At 42.2% G+C, this 21124-nt stretch overlaps 1 protein-coding gene across 1 annotated transcript in view; it reads right to left on the bottom strand.

Annotated features, from left to right (window-relative positions):
* SMC1B (structural maintenance of chromosomes 1B) overlaps positions 1 to 21124 on the bottom strand; it is a 197669-nt gene that overhangs the window by 70676 nt on the left and 105869 nt on the right. Inside the window, exons 13-15 of the mRNA XM_073621917.1 lie at positions 19333 to 19470; positions 11472 to 11588; positions 7253 to 7359 (exon numbers count right to left, since the gene is read on the bottom strand). Coding sequence (XP_073478018.1) covers positions 7253 to 7359; positions 11472 to 11588; positions 19333 to 19470 — 362 coding nt within the window. The remainder of the gene's footprint in view (positions 1 to 7252; positions 7360 to 11471; positions 11589 to 19332; positions 19471 to 21124) is intronic.

The following is a 21124-nucleotide window of genomic DNA, read 5'->3' as shown; positions in this document are numbered from 1 at the left end:
AGCGTTCAGAGTCAGGCCTGATCCCTGCGATCGCTAACAGTTTTTGTTGGTAGCGTTTTGATACAGTTGCTAACAGTCAGGAGCTTTTTTGCCTGTGAGTCTCACTAGTGTACCACTAAATTTAGAGCCCAAAATGGCAAATCGAAGGTACACTAGTGAAGAGGCCTACACGTTTCTGAGCATGACAGATAGTGAAGAGGAAGTCACTCATCTGTCAGATTCAGGCTCAGAATACGATCCTGTAGACGACAGCAGCTCCATGACAGATATCTCTGACGACGGAGTTGTGGTCCCTGCCAAGGTCAGGCGTACCAGACCTCAATCTTCTTCTTCTGTCGCTGATGTGCAAGAACTGCAGGTCCCTCGTATGGAGCAGAGCAGTGCTAGCGCCGCTATTCCTTCTGGTGAACTGGCAAGCACCAGCCACCTAGTACACCCTGGTCGTACATCCAGCACTGCAGTATCACGTGGTGACGTGGCGAGTCCCATAAGCGCAGTTCAAGCTGGCGAGGTGGCAAGCACAAGTAGTGTCCTGCTGCCACCAAGAAGACGAACACAGACCCATCGTGTCCTTCCTGCTGCATTCGCCAATTCTAATTGGGAACCCACCACTTCTGCAGCATCCGTACTTCCCCCATTCACTGGCCAACCCGGCATTCAGGTGGATTTTACGTCACTTGATTTTTATTCGCTGTTTTTCACCGAAGATCTCTATAGATCTATTGTGGACCAAAGCAATTTGTACGCTGGTCAACGCATCGCCACTATTCCCCAGTCCTCCCTTGCCAGAGATTGGAGACCAATTACGGTCTCCGAATTCAAGCTCTTTCTGGGTGCTTTTCCCTCAACATGGGCATAACCAAAATGAGTGAGTTGCGGTCATATTGGTCCACTGACCCAATTCACCATATGCCCTTGTTCTTTGCCTCCATGACCAGGGCACGATATGAGCAGATCTTGCGGTTCATGCACTTCAATGACAATGAACTCTGTCGTCCTCGTGGAGACCCTGAATACGATCGGCTCTACAAAATTCGGCCCCTCGTAAACCACTTCAACCAACGTTTTGCAGACTTGTTTACTCCCCATCAAGTTGTCTGCGTTGATGAGTCCTGATTAAGTTTTCTGGCCGCTTGTCATTCAAACAGTACCTTCCCAGCATGCGTGCCAGAAACGGGGTCAAGATGTATAAGCTCTGTGACAGGGCCACAGGCTATACATGTAGTTTTATGGTTTACGAGGGAAAAGATAGTCACGTAGAGCTGACAAACTGCCCTGACTACATAGGAAGTGCTGGCAAGATTGTGTGGGACTTGGTGTCACCCTTATTCGGAAAGGGGTACCACTTATATGTGGACAATTATTACACGAGCGTGCCACTTTTTAGTCACCTTTTTAGATCATCAGATTGGAGCATGTGGCACCGTGCGACCTAATCGCCGGGGCTTTCCCCAGCGGCTTGTAGATTCCCGCCTTAGGCTGGGGGAGAGAGCCTGCTTGCAGTGTAATAATTTGCTCGCTATGAAGTGGAGGGATAATAAGAATGTTTTCGTTCTTACCTCCCTTCATGCAGACACGATGGTCCAAATTACTACGGCAACTGGTGTTGTGGAGAAACCCCTCTGTGTCCACGAATATAACCTTAACATGGGAGGGGTAGACCTCAACAACCAGTTGTTGGCGCCGTACCTAGTTGCCCGTAAGGCCAGACGCTGGTACAAAAAAGTGTCTGTTTGTTTATTTCAATTGGCTTTGCTGAACGCTTATGTGCTATACAGATCTTCAGGATGGACTGGATCCTTCCTTAAATTCCATAAAGAGATCGTCAGAGGCCTTCTGTTTCCAGACGGTGCTCCACCTCACCTTCCCCAACCAAATGCAGTAAGCCGGCTGCATGAGAGGCATTTTCTTTATTTCCTCCTGAGTACCCCTACCCAACGAGCCCCCCAAAAAAGATGTCGTGTCTGCAGCAAGCGCGGATATAGGCGTGACACCCGCTATTATTGTCCCTCCTGTCCTGACAATCCTGGTCTTTGCATTGGTGAATGTTTTGAACGCTACCATAAATTAGTTGAGTATTAGCGTAGGGTACAGCACTGCACAGACTAAGACACACTTTCACAGGGTCTCCCAAGATGCCATCGTATTTTGAGAGACCTGAACCTGGAACCAGTTACAGTTATAAAAGTTACAGTTATATAAAAAAAAGTGTAACAAAAAAAACAAAACAAAAAAAAAACAAAAAAATATATAAAATAAAAAAAACAAAAATAGTTGTCAATTAATTGTTCTCTCTCTATTGTTCTGCTCTTTTTTTACTGTATTCTATTCTGCAATGTTTTATTGTTATGCTTTTATCATGTTTGCTTTATAGGTATGCAATTTTTTTATACTTTACTGTTTACTGTGTTTTAGTGTTAACCCTTTTTTTTTGTTTTCAGGTATGCCATTCAGCTGCAGAGCGGATTTATTTATCTTGACAGCAACGGCGTTTGCTCCCACGATACATAAAGCCGTGACTCCAGCGCTATCGGAGGTGATTTCACCACCACAGTTACATACTTCAGCATATATGTCGAAGCATGGGGGCAGCAGAGGGCTGAGGAGCGATTTGCTCCTACCTTTTGCGGGAGAATGCCACATGCTTCGGCATATATATATTTTAGGCACAGGTTGCGTTAAATGTTTTATTTTTTACTATGTTTTTTTTTGTATTTTCTTTGCAGGTATGGTAAGTCTTACTGTTATACTGTAATGTTACTTTGTTTTATTGTTAACCATCATTTGCTTAGCAGGTAAGCCATTCAGTTGCAGCGCGGATTTATTTATCTTGACAGCAACAGCGTTTGCTCCCACGATACATAAAGCCGTGACTCCAACGCTGTAGGAGGTGATTTCACAACCACAGTTAAAAAAAGAGCATATATGCCAAAGCATGGGGGCAGCAGGGGCGGAGGAGCGATTTGCTCTTACCTTTTGGGGCGGATGCCCCCATGCTTCGGCATATACATACGGTGCATGTATACCCATCATTAGAAGTGGGTGGATGAAGGGAGGTATTCTAATGGTGGGCATACCCACCGATCAATCTCTTTTTTTCGTTCAGCCCACAGGCTGCATGAAAAAAAAGTTTACAATATATGCCCAACAAGAACCAGCAACGTACTGGTATGTTGCTGTGGTTATACCAGAATGATGCCTGCAGGTTTAGGTATCATCTTGGTATCATTCTTTTCAGCCAGCGGTCGGATTTCATGTAAAAGCAATCCTAGCGGCTAATTAGCTTCTAGACTGCTTTTACAAGCAGTGGGAAAGGAATGACCCCCCCACCATCTTCCATGTTTTTCTCTGGCTCTCCTGTCCCAACAGGGAACCTGAGAATGCAGCCAGTGATTCAGCCAGCTGACCATAGAGCTGATCAGAGACCAGAATGGCTCCAAACATCTCTATGGCCTAAGAAACCGGAAGCTACGAGCATTTCATGACTTAGATTTCGCCAGATGTAAACAGCGCCATTGGGAAATTGGGAAAGCATTTTATCACACCGATCTTGGTGTGGTCAGATGCTTTGAGGGCAGAGGAGAGATCTAGGGTCTAATAGACCCCAATTTTTTCAAAAAAGAGTACCTGTCACTACCTATATCTATCATAGGGGATATTTACATTCCCTAAGATAACAATAAAAATGATAAAAAAAAAAAAAAAATGAAAGGAACAGTTTAAAAATAAGATAAAAAAGCAAAAAAATAATAAAGAAAAAAAAAAAAAAAAGCACCCCTGTCTCCCCCTGCTCTCGCGCAAAGGCAAACACAAGCGTCGGTCTGGCGTCAAATGTAAACAGCAATTGCACCATGCATGTGAGGTATCACCACGAAGGTCAGATCGAGGGCAGCAATTTTAGCAGTAGACCTCTGTAAATCTAAAGTGGTAACCTGTAAAGGCTTTTAAAAATGTATTTAGTTTGTCGCCACTGCACGTTTGTGCGCAATTTTAAAGCATGTCATGTTTGGTATTCATGTACTCGGCCTAATATCAACTTTTTTATTCCATCAAACATTTGGGCAATATAGTGTGTTTTAGTGCATGAAAATTTACAAAAGTGTGTTTTTTCCCCAAAAAAATGCGTTTGAAAAAAATCGCTGCGCAAATACTGTGTGAAAAAAAAAAATGAAACACCCACCATTTTAATCTGTAGGGCATTTGCTTTAAAAAAATATATAATGTTTGAGGGTTCAAAGTAATTTTCTTGCAAAAAAAAATAATTTTTTCATGTAAACAAAAAGTGTCAGAAAGGAATTTGTCTTCAAGTGGTTAGAAGAGTGGGTGATGTGTGACATAAGCTTTTAAATGTTGTGCATAAAATCCCAGGACAGTTCAAAACCCCCCTAAATGACCCCATTTTGGAAAGTAGACACCCCAAGCTATTCGCTGAGAGGCATGTTGAGTCCATGGAATATTTTATATTTTGACACAAGTTGCGGGAAAAAAACACATTTTTTTTTTGCACAAAGTTGTCACTAAATGATATATTGCTCAAATATGCCATGGGAATATGTGAAATTACACCCCAAAATACATTCTGTTGCTTCTCCCGAGTTCGGGGATACCACATGTGTGAGACTTTTTGGGAGCCTAGCCGAGTACGGGACCCCGAAAACCAAGCACCGCCTTCAGGCTTTCTAAGGGCGTAAATTTTTGATTTTACTCTTCACTGCCTATCACAGTTTCGGAGGCCATGGAATGCCCAGGTGGCACAAACCCCCCCAAATGACCCTATTTTGGAAAGTAGCCACCCCAAGGTATTTGCTGAGAGGTATAGTGAGTATTTTGCAGACCTCACTTTTTGTCACAAAGTTTTGAAAATTGAAAAAAGAAAAAAACATTTTTTTTCTTGTCTTTCTTCATTTTCAAAAACAAATGAGAGCTGCAAAATACTCACCATATGCCTCTCAGCAAATAGCTTGGGGCATTTACTTTCCAAAATGGGGTAATTTGGGGGGGGGGAGGGGGGTTGTGCTATCTTGGCATTTTATGGCCTTCGAAACTGTGATAGGTAGTGAGGAGTGAATCAAAAATTTACGCCCTTAGAAATCCTGAAGGCGGTGATTGGTTTTCGGGGCCCCGTACGCGGCTAGGCTCCCAAAAAGTCTCACACATGTGGTATCCCCGTACTCAGGAAAAGCAGCAGAATGTATTTTGGGGTGTAATTCCACATATGCCCATGGCATGTTTGAGCAATATATCATTTAGTGACAACTTTGTGCAAAAAAAAAAAAAAAAAAAAAGTTTGTAATTTTCCTGCAACTTGTGGCAAAATATAAAATATTCCATGGACTCAACATGCCTCTCAGCAAATAGCTTGGGGCGTCTACTTTCCAAAATGGGGTAATTTGGGGGGGGGGGGGGGTTGTGCCATCTTGGCATTTCATGGCCTTCAAAACTGTAATAGGTAGTGAGGAGTGAAATCAAAAATTTATGCCCTTAGGAATCCTGAAGGCGGTGCTTGGTTTTCGGGGCCCCGTACGCGGTTAGGCTCCCAAAAAGTCCCACACATGTGGTATCCCCATACTCAGGAGAAGCAGCTAAATGTATTTTTGGGTGCAATTCCACATATGCCCATGGCCTGTGTGAGCAATATATCATTTAGTGACAACTTTTTGTAATTTTTGTTTTTTTTTTGTCATTATTCAATCACTTGGGACCAAAAAAATTAATATTCAATGGGCTCAACATGCCTCTCAGCAATTTCCTTGGGGTGTCTACTTTCCAAAATGGGGGCATTTGGGGGGGGGGGGGGGTTTGTACTGCCCTGCCATTTTAGCACCTCAAGAAATGACATAGGCAGTCAAACTAAAAGCTGTGTAAATTCCAGAAAATGTACCCTAGTTTGTAGATGCTAAAACTTTTGTGCAAACCAATAAATATACGCTTATTGACATTTTTTTTACCAAAGACATGTGGCCGAATACATTTTGGCCTAAATGTATGACTAAAATTGAGTTTAATGGATTTTTTTATAACAAAAAGTAGAAAATAATTTTTTTTCACAATTTTCGGTCTTTTTCCGTTCATAGCGCACAAAATAAAAACCGCAGAGGTGATCAAATACCATCAAAAGAAAGCTCTATTTGTGTGAAGAAAAGGACGCAAATTTCGTTTGGGTACAGCATTGCATGACCGCGCAATTAGCAGTTAAAGGGACGCAGTGCCAAATTGTAAAAAGTGCTCTGGTCAGGAAGGGGGTAAATCCTTCTGGGGCTGAAGTGGTTAAAGACCAAACCTTTTCTGACATTTGTTGCTTACAAGTAAAAATCATTATTTTCTGCTAGAAAATTACTTGGAACACCCAAACATGATATATATATTTTTTTAGCAGAGACCCTAGTGCAGTGATGGTGAACCTTGGCACCCCAGATGTTTTGGAACTACATTTCCCACAATGCTCATGCACTCTGCAGTGAGTGTAGCTGAGCATCATGGGAAATGTAGTGCCAAAACATCTGGGGTGCCAACGTTCGCCATCACTGCCCTAGAGAATAAAATGGTGGTTGTTGCAATATTTTATGTCACACCGTATTTGCGCAGCTGTTTTTCAAATGCAATTTAAAAAAAATATACACTTTTAAAAAAAAACTAAACAGTAAAGTTAGCCCAATTTTTTTGTATAATGTGAAAGATGTTACACCGCGAGAATCATGATCTTTATTCTAAGCAAAAAAATTGTGATTCTCATTTTAGCCAGAATCGTGCAGCTCTACCATAGAGCAACAATCCATCTTGTACTAGGGCAGCCTATCCAAGTAAATAGGCTGCCGTATGGCGTTGCACAATAAACACGCAAGAAAAATGCATATAACCGTGTCGCGCAGATGTGAATGGGGCCTAGAAGTGCTACCTAAGAGAAGACCCATATCCAGTATAGCCTCCTCCAGGCCACATCTGTGAGTACACTCGCTTTGTTGCCAAATCTTTTCTACTTGGGGCATAAGCCTTGCCAATGAAAGTGTCTTGCTGGCATAGAAAAAGTGCTATAATTGAACAGAGTGGGGACCTCTGTAACAAAATAATATGAATCTCTTTCACCCTTCTCTATTTGCAGAAAAAAAAATGCTGCCATTTCACTATTATTTCTAATTTTCAGTGGCTGTACATTTCTATTTCTTGCAGAATGACAAGAAACAAGTCAGTACCATTTTTTCTTTCACAGGAAATGTAACACACACACACACACACACTACTTTATCTCTTGTACCTTTTCTTGTCGGTTTCTTCATGTTGTTTCACATGTTCTTCCTCAAAATCACGAATGTTTTGCACGCCTATCTCCTCACAGAAATTCCTAAACACGCTGTCTTCCAGCTATGAAAACATACTGTGTTAGGATTTGTTTCAATTTGTTTCTGCTTGTTATGAAGCAAATTGTAAACCTCTTCCAGCAATGGAGTGGTTTAAAGTTGCAGCACAACATGTAAACCAGTGTTTCTCAACCTTTTTCCAGTCAAGTCACCCTTTAAAATGCTGCACAATCTCAAGGCACCCCATTCTAAAATGTAAAAAAACGTAACTAATATTTTTACATAATTTAATATTATATATATATATATATAGATATATATATATAGATATATATATATCTATATATATATATCTATATAGATATATAAATAATGCGGCAACATCCACACATGTATGACACCCAACAATAGAGTTGATTTATTCACCTAAAGCAGAGGTCTCCAAACTTTCAAAACAAAGGGCCAGTTTACTGCCCTTCAAATATTAGGGGGGCCAGAACTGTGGCCACCAGGAGTAGAAAATGCCCTGGCATTGGTGGGAGTAAAAACATTACATCATAGATGTCAGTTTGGAGGAATAGTGCTCCATCTTTGATGTCAGTGGAAGGACTAGTCTTATATCAGTGGAAGGAATAGTGCCCCAAGGGCAGGATAAAGGCAAGCAAAGGGCCACATCCAGCCCACAAGCCGCAGTTTGGAGACCCCTGTTCTAAAGCAAACACACCTTTTCACACTGGTACTGACTAGTATTCCAATGTTTCTTTTCTTGATCAGTTTTTCTGCCTCACTCAGCTAATGTGACCCCAGTGCTGACTGAGAGGAGCAGGGGAGGAACAAACAAGGATGCTGTGCAGGCACCCTACGTCCTCCTTATCAATCGATCATTGGTTGTTAGGATGCTGGCGGCTTGAAGGTTGTAATGGTGGAGATCGAAAACCTGTGGCTTTGTGTTACCAAAAGGCAGGCTTCATCCACCCGCTGGTATACTATTTTTAGGCAATTTTTAGGCATTTAGCCAAGGCACCCCTAAATAAATCTGAAGGCACCCTAGTTGAAAAAGGCTGATGTAAACTATGCCTTCAATAATACTAATCTGTAGTAGGCATTCCTATTGCGTGAATGTTCACCGGGCACACGCGAACGCTCCTGACAGAGCCAGAATGAGGATCTGTCACAAAGCCACGTTCTGACAGGGGAGAGGAGACAGATCGTGTGTTCCTAGCATATAGGAACACCGATCAGTCTGCTCCCCCAGGCATTCCCCCCCACCCCCCCCCCCCAGTTAGAACACACTGAGGGAACACAGTTAACACCTTGATTGCGCCCTAGTGTTAACCCCTTCCCTGCTAGTGACATTTATACAGTAATCAGTGGCTATTTATAGCTCTAATTGCTGTATAAATGCCAATGGTCCCAAAAAAGTGTCTGATCTGTCTGCCGCAATGTCGCAGTCGCAATAAAAATCGCGGCCATTACTAGTTAAAAAAAAAAAAAAACCAATAAAAATGCCATAAATCTATCCCCTATTTTGTAGACGCTATAACTTTTGCGCAAAACAATCAACATATTTTTTTACCAAAAATATGTAGAAGGTTACATATCGGCTTAAACTGAGGAAAAAATGTTTTGTTTTTTTTGTTTTTAAATTGGGGATATTATAGCAAAAAGTAAAAGGCCCCTTTCACACGGGCACCATCAGTTTAGCCACGTTAAAAACGTATCAGTTCTTATCCGTTGCTTCAGCCATTCCGTTAATCTCCGTTTTCATCCGTCTTCCGTTCCGTTAATATCCGTTTTCATCCGTTAATGTACACGTTTACATCCGTTTTTGTATCCGTTTTCATCCATTTACAGCAGTTTCTTTGCATTTAAGGAAATTACCTAGAAAGCCTTGCTCCACCCATCCTACACTGCCATGCGTGAACAATTTGCCGACTACTTTCTATCTCCATCAGGAGAAGTTTCATGGCAGTACCTATATATATATATATATATATATATATATATATATATATATATATATATATATATATATATATATATATATATATAAAATGCAGTGCAAATTTTAATTTATTAATTCATTAATTTGGGTATTTCATTGTGTTTTGATAGCATAAAAAGACACAAAAGCACATGATATGTTCAAAACAGTTTTAGTTTTATTATTCTGCATAACCCTTTTAAAATAAAGGTTTTTTCACTTTGTTTTTTTATTTGTCAAAGTATGAACTTTGAATTATTTCTTCAAAACGGATCTTAACTGATCGGACGTTGACGGACATTGTCAGTTAACGTCAGTTAATATCCGTTTTGACGGATCTGGACGTAGGTTTGTACGTTAAAAAAAACGGATAAAAACGGAAGCGGAGGTTAACTGATGGTAACGGATAGTCATCCCTTTGCCCATAGGAATGCATTGTCGTCCGTCGACGGATGGAAGAAAAACGGATAGACGGTCCGTCCGTGTGAAAGGGGCCAAACAGTGTTTTTTTTTTTTCAAAATTGTCTCTCTTTTTGTTTATAGCGCAAAAAATAAAAACCACAGAGGTGATCAAATACCACCAAAAGAAAGCTCTATTTGTGGGGAAAAAAGGACGTCAATTTTGTTTGGGTACAGCGCCCCATGACCGCGCAATTGTCAGTTAAAACAACGCAGTGCCGAATCGCAAAAAATGGCCTGGTCAGGAAGGGGGTAAATCCTTCTGGGGCTCAAGTGGTTAAGGATAGATATCAGGGTGAGAATCCTACTACCAAACCAACATTTGCTGGAGTGATGGATAGAGAGCCTTCCGGGACTCTATTCCGGAAGGATAGAACTGTAGAGCTCTCCTATGTCAGACTGTTTCAGCAGGATGTACAAAAAATTCTTAAGAATTGCACTTAAAGAGGGTCCACCTGAAAAAAATGATTGAAAGCCAGCAGCTACAAATACTGCAGCTGCTTACTTTTAATAAACGGACACTTACCTGTCCAGCGATGTCGGCAGCCGAAGCCAAGCAATAGCTCGGCTCTCTGCTGCTGCCGCCATTCTCGGCGAGGGACTAAGTAAAGCGTTGCGGCTCCACTTCCTGGTTCCCTACTGCGCATGCGCGAGTCGCGCTGCACGTCCTAAGTGGTCCCCGCTATCTCCTGGGACCTGTGTGTTTCTAAGGAGACAGCGGGGGGCGGGGGTTTGGGACGTGTCTCCCGCGGGAGTCTATTCCCGGAAGTGGATGCAGATACCTGTCTAATACAGGTATCTGCACCCCCTCCCCCCTGAAAGGTGCCAATTGTGGCACCGGAGGGGGGGAGGCTTCAGATGAGCAGAAGTTCCACTTTTGGGTGGAACTCCGCTTTAAAGCCACTGCAAAGTAAGCAATGACAGTGGGCTTATTATGTACATAAAGAACACTATGCACACACACGTGTTTAAAGCTTGTTCACAAATAGCGCAGTGACTGTCGTTTTTCAGCACTGGAGGAATGCCAGTCAGCAATAGGGCACATAGACAACAACTGTCTTCTATGTGTCCTGTTCACACTGCAATGCAGCCCGGAGGTGTGTTGCAGTAGGCTGCGGTAAAATGCAGACATGCTGCACTTTACCAAGGCGCACATAAAAGACAGCACATCTCACTGCACGGCAGCACAACGCATGATTAATTAAGTGTCATTTTCTGCACTTCAAATAAAGTTAAGAAAGAACAAAATGAAAACAAATGTGTGATGCACTGAAACGTGCTTTACAGTGCCCCTCACTGCAGCCGAATCTGACAGCTGCCCGTGTGCGCTAAAATGGAGTGTTTAGCATGCAGACCGTGTAAATGGGCCGTTTTATTTTGTGCAGCACGTGCACGCACACACATACACAAAACACATAATATTCTCCCAATCCTGCTACAGTATCAAGTAATTATTGAATATCTATGGGTAAAACTCCATACATGGCATCAGCTTACCGTTTCTTTTTGAATATGGTGGTGGTCTGTGGTTGGTCAACAAACAGCCAATCATAGCCAGGCTGTGCAGAACTAAACTATAACTTTTATTTAATAGAGAACTTTGACTACTTAAGAACACTCAAAGTCACACAATTTGCTGCTGCAAAAAATTCACATAACCAGTCATGATATGCAACTGCATTCTACTATAAGAAGCTATTAACATGCCAATGTAACAAGTTAAATCCATCTACCTTATTCATTTGCTCTTGAAGGTCTGCGATTTTACCCTTATGCCTTCCAAGTTCCTCTGCTAACATTGTATACTGAGAAGCAGCATTTGAAAACTCGCTTTCCAGCCTTGATTTTTCCTGCAAAAATTACATTTAAGTAGGTTCTGCTTACTTCCTACAAATACAGCAACTGTCTGCCAGAAAGTCACTTGTGCCATTTCAAACATCTCTACAACTTTGGGTGGTTACGAACACAATAGGCTGACAAAGATTTTTTGTTTTACCAGTGCAAAATTGATACCACGAAATTGGCTATATATATATATATTTATTACTTATACACACACACACATATATATATATATATATATATATATATATATATATATATATATATATATATAACACGTGTGTACGCTGAAAGGGATGGTTTTAAATAAGTAATAACAGTCTGTCGTACTTCACAAAATTCTTCACCTCCATTAACCACTCTCAATAAAGCGTTTGTTACCCCAACATTTCATATTCCTGACATATGCCTACTGTACCATGTACTTGTATGAGAAAGTATCCGGTTATCTTTGTTATTGCTTCCTTTGTGTGAAATTCCCGGTGTTCCTGTCAGTCCCTCTGCAAACTGACCACACTAAGCAGGAGAGCACACCCTGCACAGCCAGTCACTGGGAAGCTCAGTGTGCTGCTGCTTCTTCTTCTCCCCCAACTCTTATGCAGCTAAGAACAAAGGGAAGGTACTCGCTTATTAAAAAAAAAAAAAAAAAAAAAAAAAAAAAACAATATACCTTTTTTCCCTTTTAATAACTATACAAAAATGTTTTGCCTTTCATTTCTATTTTAAACCTAATGGGTTGTTTCACAAGGTGATCGTTTACGATTACTTTAACTACTTAAGGACCGCCCGCCACAGTTGTACGTCGGCTGTTTGAAGTGGAATACTGTTGTTATGGCAGCAGCCAGCTGCCATAACCCAGTATCTTCTTCAAGAGCTGACGGTCCTCTTTCAGATAAAAGTGGTCTCCGCGGCAGATTCCCCGCAGGATCACTTTTATCGGGGGCGGGAGAGGGCCCCCCCTCCCTCTGGTCGTCTCCGCTGCTTACCGGAGCCCTCGGTAGCAGCGGAGGCAATCAGGTCCTCACAGGCTGGATGCCGACTGAGGGAAAAATGGCCCCCACTCAGCTCCATAACATTGGAGGGAGGAAGCAACGTCAAACGTTCCTCTTCCGCCCTCCAGACTTAAAGGGTACATTTTTTTATTGCGAAAAAAAAAAAAATGTTTTTTGTTTTATTGCGTTTTAGTGTAAATGAGATCTGAGGTCTTTTTGACCCCAAATCTCACATTTAAGAGGTCCGGTCATGCTTTTTTTTCTATTACAAGGGATGTTTACATCCCTTGTAATAGGAACAAACGTGACCCAATTTTAAAAAAAAAATTTATAAAAGGACAGTGTAAAAAAAAAAAAGAAAGAAAAGTAAAATAAAAGAAAAAAAAAATTTAAAGTGTTCCGTCCCACTGAGCTTGCGTGCAGAAGCGAACGCATACATAAGTCGCGCCTGCATATGAAAACGGTGGTCAAACCGCACATTTGAGGTATCGCCGTGATCGTTAGAGCGAGAGCTATAATTCTAGCACTAGACCTCCTCTGTAACTCAAAACTGGTAACCTGTAGAAATTTTTAACCACTTGCCTACCGCCGTATTGTAAAATGACGGCCGCAGGGACCCTTCGTACCTCCGGGCGGGCGTCATATGACGCCCTCGGCTTCCAGGCATTGTGGAGAGTGCATGCATGCCGGCGGCGACACGCACGCTCGCATCACTGGGGACCCGATGTGCGTGCCCGGCGGCCACGATGTCCGCTGGGCACCTGCGACTGATCGTATGGTCCTTGTATATAGGAACACCGATCGGTTTCCTCCTCTCATCAGTCCCCTCCCCCCCACAGTTAGAATCACTCCATAGGACACACATTTAACCCCTTCAGCGCCCCCTCGTATTAACCCATTTCCTGCCAGTGACATTTATACAGTAATCAGTGCTTTTTTTTTTGGCACTGATCGCTTTATAAATGTCAATGGTCCCAAAATAGTGTCAAAAGTATCCGATATGTCCGCCACAATGTCACAGTCACGATAAGAATCACAGATCGCCGCCATTAGTAGTAAAAAAGAAAAAAAAAAAATTAAAGAATAAAAATGACATAAATCTATCCCCTATTTTGTAGACGCTATAACTTTTGCGCAAACTAATATACACTTATTGCGATTTTTTTTTTTACCAAAAATATGTAGAAGAATACATATCGGCCTAAACTGAGGAAAAAAATTGTTTTTTTTGAAAAAAAAAAAAAAAATTGGGATATTTATTATAGCAAAAAGTAAAAAATATTGTGTTTCTTCAAAATTGTCGCTCTTTTTTTGTTTATAGCGCAAAAAATAAAAACCACAGAGGTGATCAAATACCACCAAAAGAAAGCTCTATTTGTGGGGAAAAAAATTATCAAAATTTAATTTGGGTACAACATCGCATGACTGCACAATTGTCATTCAAAGTGTGACAGCGCTGAAAGCTGAAAATTGGCTTGGGAAGGAAGGGGGTGAAAATGCCCTGTATTGAAGGGGTTAAACCTAGCCTATGAAGATTTTTTTAAGGGTAAAGGTTGGTCATTATTGCAAGAGCAGGCACAATTTTGAAGTGTGACATGTTGGGTATCAATTTACTCGGCGTAACGTTATCTTTCACAATATAAAAGAAAATTGGGCTAACTTTACTGTTTACTTATTTTTTTTAAGTCAAAAAACTGTATTTTTTTTAAAAATACGGTGTGATAAATTATTGCGATGACCACCATTTTATTCTCTAGGGTGTCTGAAAAAAAATATATACCGTATTTATCGGCGTATAACACGCGCCGGTGTATAACACGCACCCCAAGTTTAGGAGGGAAGTTTAAGGGAAAAAAACTTACATTTAAATGCCCATCAATGCAGCCTTATCAGTGTCATTGAAGCCTCGTCAGTGCAGCCTTGTTAGTGCAGCCTTCCCCAGTGTCCATTGCAGCCTTGTCCCAGTGCAGCCTTCCCCAGTGTCCATTGCAGCCTTGTCCCAGTGCAGCCTTGCAGCCATGTCAGTGCAGCCTTCCCCAGTGTCCATTGCAGCCTTGTCCCAGTGCAGCCTTGTTAGTGCAGCCTTCCCCAGTGTCCATTGCAGCCTTGCAATCCCCGCTGATCTCTGCTGATTTTTTGCGATCGCGCCGACATACACAGTGTACAGATTCAAATATGGCGCCGGAGGACTCGGCGGAGCAGAGCGAACGCCGCAGAGATCGGAGGGACTAGGCGGAGCCGAGATACACATACCCGATTGTACTCGGCTCTTTTCGGCTCCGCTCACAGTCACGCCCAGGGCGGGACTGGGCGTGACTGTGAGCGGAGCCGAAAAGAGCCGAGTACATTCGGCTATGTGTATCTCGGCTCCGCCCAGTCCCTCCGATCTCTGCGGCGCTCGCTCTGCTCCGCCGAGTCAGCCGGCGCCATATTTGAATCTGTACACTCGGATGTGTATGTCGGCGCGATCGAAAAAAATCAGTGGAGATCGGTGGGGATCGGCGTATAACACGCACCCACGATTTTCCCCTGATTTTAAGGGGAAAAAAGTGCGTGTTATACGCCGATAAATACGGTAATTTTGGGGGGTTCTAAGTAATTTTCTAGCAAAAAAACAAAACAAAACAGATTTTAACTTGTAAACACCAAGTCTGAAAAATAGGCCCAGTCCTTAAGTAGTTAAGTGAATAAAAGACTCACCAGATTTCCGTGACCCCTTATTACTAAGTGAGTTATGAAACGCTTTAAGTACAGATAAGTAATGCAAGTAAGACATCCAGGCTCCTCCTCTTTCCACCAGGGTTTTCCCAGGGCAATACATTCTCCCATATAGGAACAGACAATGCCAGCAACTCTGGTTGTAACCCCCATTCACCCATTACCTCCTCTGCTCATCAGTACAGGACCAGCATTAATACAAAGGCACTTCCATAGTATAACACTGTTACACCAAGAACGTCTTATTAATGAAATCTTATACTCATATTAAAAACAGAAAACCAACAGCCCATTTCAGGTACAAATCCCGGTACTACCAGGCGTCTCCTGAGTATGATGTCACTTTTGCTCAAGGTGAACATCCTGAAATAGTCTCGATGATGAAACACGTCAAGCAGAAGTGATGTTTGTTTCTATTTTGGAGAATAATATTTGTACTGAATTGGCGCATGTGTGGGTCACATGATTGATTTTAGTTTATTGATATAGCGCTAGCTCAGTCATAATTTTAATAAGGCGAACAAGCCTAAAATCCTCAAACAGAAAAGGGAGAACCCCCTTACAAAACCAACTGCAAAACCGTTTGTCTGAAACTGGTGTCAGCAGAGACAAAAACATCACTGTGGGCAGCTGAAGCTGTTGCCTGCTCACTTCCTGGATTTACACAGACACACAGAGGTCCAGCTCTGCAGCCCTCATTGGCCCTCTTATGACTCATCCCCCCTGCCTTCCTGGGAAACTCATACAAGAGTGAGAGAGAGAGAGCTGTGCATGATGTCATAAGCCGAGGCTTTTTACAAGACAAGAAAAAGGAAGTGGGCTGTATAAGGTATTTACTGGCAGAAAAAAAATGTTTTACTATCCAAAGTTAAAACAACAAGGGCAGAAGATTTAATAGTTGCAAAGTTGAAAAAATTACTGAAGTTCAGTTTTAACCGGGAAAGGAGGAACCTTGCCCTTGATCCTCTAGGCCTGAGAAATGAGCTGACAAATCCACCTGGAAATAGTGGATTTAGAAGCAGCTCGACCCTTATGAGTTTTTTCAGGCAGAACAAACAGAGAATTGGACTGCTGAATAAAAGTGTGCTTCAGATAAATGCAAACAGCCCAAACATCCTCCAAAGTATGAACCACCTGTTCGTGTGAATATTTAGGATTAGGATAAAAAGGATGGTAACACAATGGGGTTTATTTACTAAAGCTGGAGAGAAACCAATCAGCTTCTAAACTTAGCTTGTTCAATCAAGCTTTGGCAATTAAACCTGGAAGCTGATTGGTTTCTATGCAGAAGTAAGACTGATTTTGTACTCTCCAGTTTTAGTAACTCTACCCCAATGTCCTGATTCAGGTGAAACAAAGAAACAATCTTAGATAAGAAAAGAAGATTGAGGCCCCAAAACCACTACATTCTGTTGAAGAACCAGGAAACGTTTCCTGCAGGAAAGTGCACCCAACTTCGAGTACCTGCCAGCCGAGGTAATGGCCAACAAAAAGACAACCTTGCACATAAGAAGTGATGTTCAAAGAGAGAAGACTGCAAAACCAACATTCCAAGTTAAAGGATAACTAAACCTAAGAACAAAAATGTAATATATTGCAGCTTACAGTCCTTAGAAGTGCTGGCTGCATTAGTTTTCTTTTCAAGCCAAAACATTTTCAGCAAGTACACAAGATATCTCTTGATATTGCCAGATATACAGTGTCTTGTCACTTACTGTGAACTGCACCAAAGAACATTTTCCTTCCTAGCTATCTTCTGTAAACTACCAATTGTCCTGCACCCCATGTAATGGATATGAAGAGATACAGACATGATTGAAGCTCATATCACAAGAGCGCGCTTGGACTTGGGTGGCAACCATGGCTCCCTCCACAGATACAGTGGGGGAGTGATGTAGACACCCAGGGACAGGAAATTAGTTATTTGCAGGATTATCAGGTCAAAATAAAGCAAAAGAAGCATAAAAAAGAAAACAAATACAGCCACCACACTAAGAACTAGTAAGTTGCACAAGATTACATTTTTAGTTTAGATACATGTTAGGGTTCTACTGAGATAGAGGGGGTCACACAGGAGAAATAATCTGAGTGACACCCTTCGTAAAAGCTTTGACCAAGGAACGAGACACGAAAGGTCTCTGAAAAAGCATGGCCAAGGCTGAGATTTGTCCCTTGATGGTATTCAAGATTTGTCCCTTGGTGGTAGTCGATGACTTCTCCAAACCAGACTGGAGAAAAGCTAGAACTTGCCCTATGACATACTGTCAAGGATAGAATGTATGAATTTCTAAACACTAAGTGAAATAAACCTTCCAAGTATCATGGTACACCTTCCTGGAGACTGTTTTTCCAGCCCTGAAAAGGGTAGGAAACACAGTCTGAAACCTCCTGTTTCACAGAACCTGGGCTTCAAAAGCCATGCCTTTAAAGTCAGCGACCGCAAAGCAGGATGGAAAAATGAACGCCAAGACAGCAGGTTTGGCTAACCTGTAAGAGCCCATGGCTTGTCTGCCCAAAAGTCTAACATGTTTACATACCACGTTCTTCGTAGCCATGTCAGTGTGATCAAGGAGGTGCAACTGAAGTTGAAGGAAGGCATAGATCCTAGAAAACGGATTCCAGGGAGTCACTAGAGCATCCACAATAAGGATGGGCTCAGGTGTGTTCGCAGCTCCACATGCCCAAGCCCGCCAGGTGCTTACACTGTGCAGCGCTAATCGTAGGCAGCGAGACATTTCCTGATCCGCGGCTGTAGAGATCGGGAAATGTCTCACTGCCTTTGACTAGCGCTGTGCAGTGTAAGCTTCCTGGCGGGCTTGGGCATGTGGAGCCGAGAACAGGCCTGAGACCATCCTTATTCTACAGCAATGAGCAGAGAATGCCTATTTTGGTTTTGAATCTGGACACCAAGAAATCCACATCTGGCATCTATTCAAAAGCTTCTGGCAGAAGGGCCCGTTGCCTTGGATTCAGCTGTTAATAGCTGAGAAGATCTGCCAGCTAATCTTTTAGACTGGGAATGTGGACAGCGGAGATGGCAAAAAATGTGAAGTTCTGCCCAAGACCAGATTAAGTCAAATTCTATCTGAGCAGAATTTTGTGGCATTGTCCAACTGCAACTACAGGGAGACTCTGAAGTCAGACAGACCAGTGCAAGAAAACCAGCTGAATGACCAAGGTTTCAGAATGTTGATTAGCAGCTTCCGCTCCCCTAACGACCATGTTCCCTGAACCAAGAGGTTCTCCAGAACACCTGGTCAACCTGACAGGAGGGCATCTGTCATCAAGACCTACCAATTCACTGGAAGGAGGGATTTCCCTGTATCTACATGGATAGCCACCAATCCAAAGCTGCTTTGTTCTTGGGAGTCAGATGAACACATGTCCTATACGACCAGCATATCGAGCTGCAGAGCTCTAGTGTGAAACTGTGCAAAGACGACAACAATCTTCCTCAGGACTCTCTGGCATGTCCAGATCGAGGGACTTTGCAACGCCCTTAGAGACTTCACTGACGCACCACTCCACTGGCTCAAACAGACAGGCACTTCTGTGGAAACTGGGGGGGGGAGGGTGTTTGACATGTTTAAAAAAAAAAAAAAAAAAATTTTAGGCCTGAAGACTAGGTAAAGCCCCCACAGATTAGAAAGCAAAGACCCTGGAGAATAAGAGCGTTCGTTCCCATTTTTAAATGTCACACAATATTTGTACAAAGCCTTAGCAAGCACAAACATTTAAAAAAATATATATATTTTAGATAATTGCTGGGCAGAAATGACAATAGATTACCATATTTTTGTTAAAATATAAAAGATGAGGTTGCACCGAATAAATTCATACCCAACATTTCAAGCTTTAACTTTGTGTGCTCCTGCAAAATTACAAATATCTCCTACTAGCTGCAAAGTGGCAGAATTTTCTGGATCGGTATCTCTGGAACGAAACATCTGCTTCGTTCTAAATCGGATTACATAACGACCATTTGTATGTAGAAGCAAGCAATGCGGAAAACAGAAAAGGTAGCAAGGCTGTATTTTTTTACCGCAAAGCAACTGGCAAGATTTTTCTTCTTTATGACTTCTAGCTCACTTTGAGAATATTTGAGACGGGTCTGTGTTCCTTGTGATTGAGCATGAAGCTGCTTTAAATCACTCTCCTTCCTCTTTAACTTCATTAGTTCCTAATTAAACAAAAAAAAGTAAAAAAAAACAAACAATAGAAGATGCTGCATGCAAGCTCATATTAATCTTTCTTTTTTTCTTATTCACAGAGGCTGTTTAGTAACTTAAAACATTATATCGTTACTGTGCATGGGAAAGAAGAACTTTAAGAATTATTTTCCAAAATCAGCCACACTGAGAAGTATTGGTTAATAGACAGACCTTTCCTGCTCATAAAACTGAAAAGATATAGGAGACAGCAAATCAATCTTAGACCACCTAATCTTAGATAATGGCTTGGGCTTCACTTATGAGGTAGCTACTAGGGATTGTTCATAGAATGGGCCTTTTCAAAAGGATTTCAGTTGTTTGGCCTTCTTCATCAGGCAGGTTCTGATGCCTGTTTAATCCCAGCTATTAAAGTATATTCATAGCACATACTGTATGTATATATGGCTAATGTCATGTACACTGCACAGTCATGGCAGTGCGTGTAAATTGAGCCTCTGCCCCCTCCTGTCATAACAGCAATCCTCAATACACCAGGTGACACAGGATCGCTCTTACATCAGACTGTACACAGTGCGATTACCTGCCCCTAACCACATTTCCGGGAGATAAGCAGTCCTTAGAGGAGATAGGGGGCGGGTAATCATACTGTGTACAGTCCGCTGTAAGAGCGATCCTGTGCCATCTGCAGTATAGAGGATCGCTGTTACGACAGGAGGAAGAAAGCACAACACAGACCGCACCTCCTCCTTCGTGGACTTTACATTAGCTTACTGCACCAGGCTGCCCACCTTGCCCTGGTCCTAAATGCATGGATTTGGGGAGGAGCCGAGTAGACATGGGCACAATGGAGGGGATCGGCCTAGGGGAGCACAATTTGTGCCCACTTCACCACCCCCGTAGATCCAGCCATGCTTACCAATCTTTAGAATCCTTAGATGTTGTGACTGCATAAATTCTTTTTTTTTTTTTAGGCTTTTTTTCCTCTCTGTTTTCAGCTGGTGATCTGGCCAGTAACACCTCTATATTCGCATGCCCCCACTCTGGATGAAAGAGCACAGAGACATCTTTTGACAGCAGCATTTTCATTCGGGGGGGGCGCAGGGTTTGTTATCAGCACTAGCAGATTTGGATACACTAACAAAGGGAAGCCAAACGCCAGCTCACACCACAGTTACACAAGCAATTACAGCATCTGTTTTTTTTTCTTTTGGGATAAAGGTTTTACATTATTAAAAGCTGATCATTTTAAGCACCCCTGTCAGTGGTAAATGACTTGTCTTCACACTAACTTCTGCAGGAGAGTTTGTTCTGTTTTAAAACAACAAACTTACTGGCTGGACCACTAGATGAAAATAAAGGAAAGAAAGGTAAAAAAATAACTAACGCAGCCATCATATCCAAGAATGTGTACACTGCAATATAATAAATGTTAGCTTATGGTTTTACTAAAAAAACTTAAACCTTCCACTGTCTTTGCTTCCCCCCTCCTCCCCAAGAGCCCTTTCACACAGCGCCCGGGCGTCGGCGGTAAAGCACCGCTTTTTTTTTTAGCGGCGATTTACTGTTGTTTTAGCCCCGCTTGCAGCCAAAAAAAAAGGGTTAAACGCGCCAGCAAAGTGCTGCTGCAGCGGCGCTTCCCATTGATTTCAATGGGCAGGGGCG

The sequence above is a fragment of the Aquarana catesbeiana genome, linkage group LG03 (assembly GCF_042186555.1).
Source record: "Aquarana catesbeiana isolate 2022-GZ linkage group LG03, ASM4218655v1, whole genome shotgun sequence".
NCBI classification, from domain to species: Eukaryota; Metazoa; Chordata; class Amphibia; order Anura; family Ranidae; genus Aquarana; species Aquarana catesbeiana.
The sequence above is the reverse complement of the archived record's forward strand: the minus strand, read 5'-3'. Positions and strand labels throughout refer to the sequence as shown.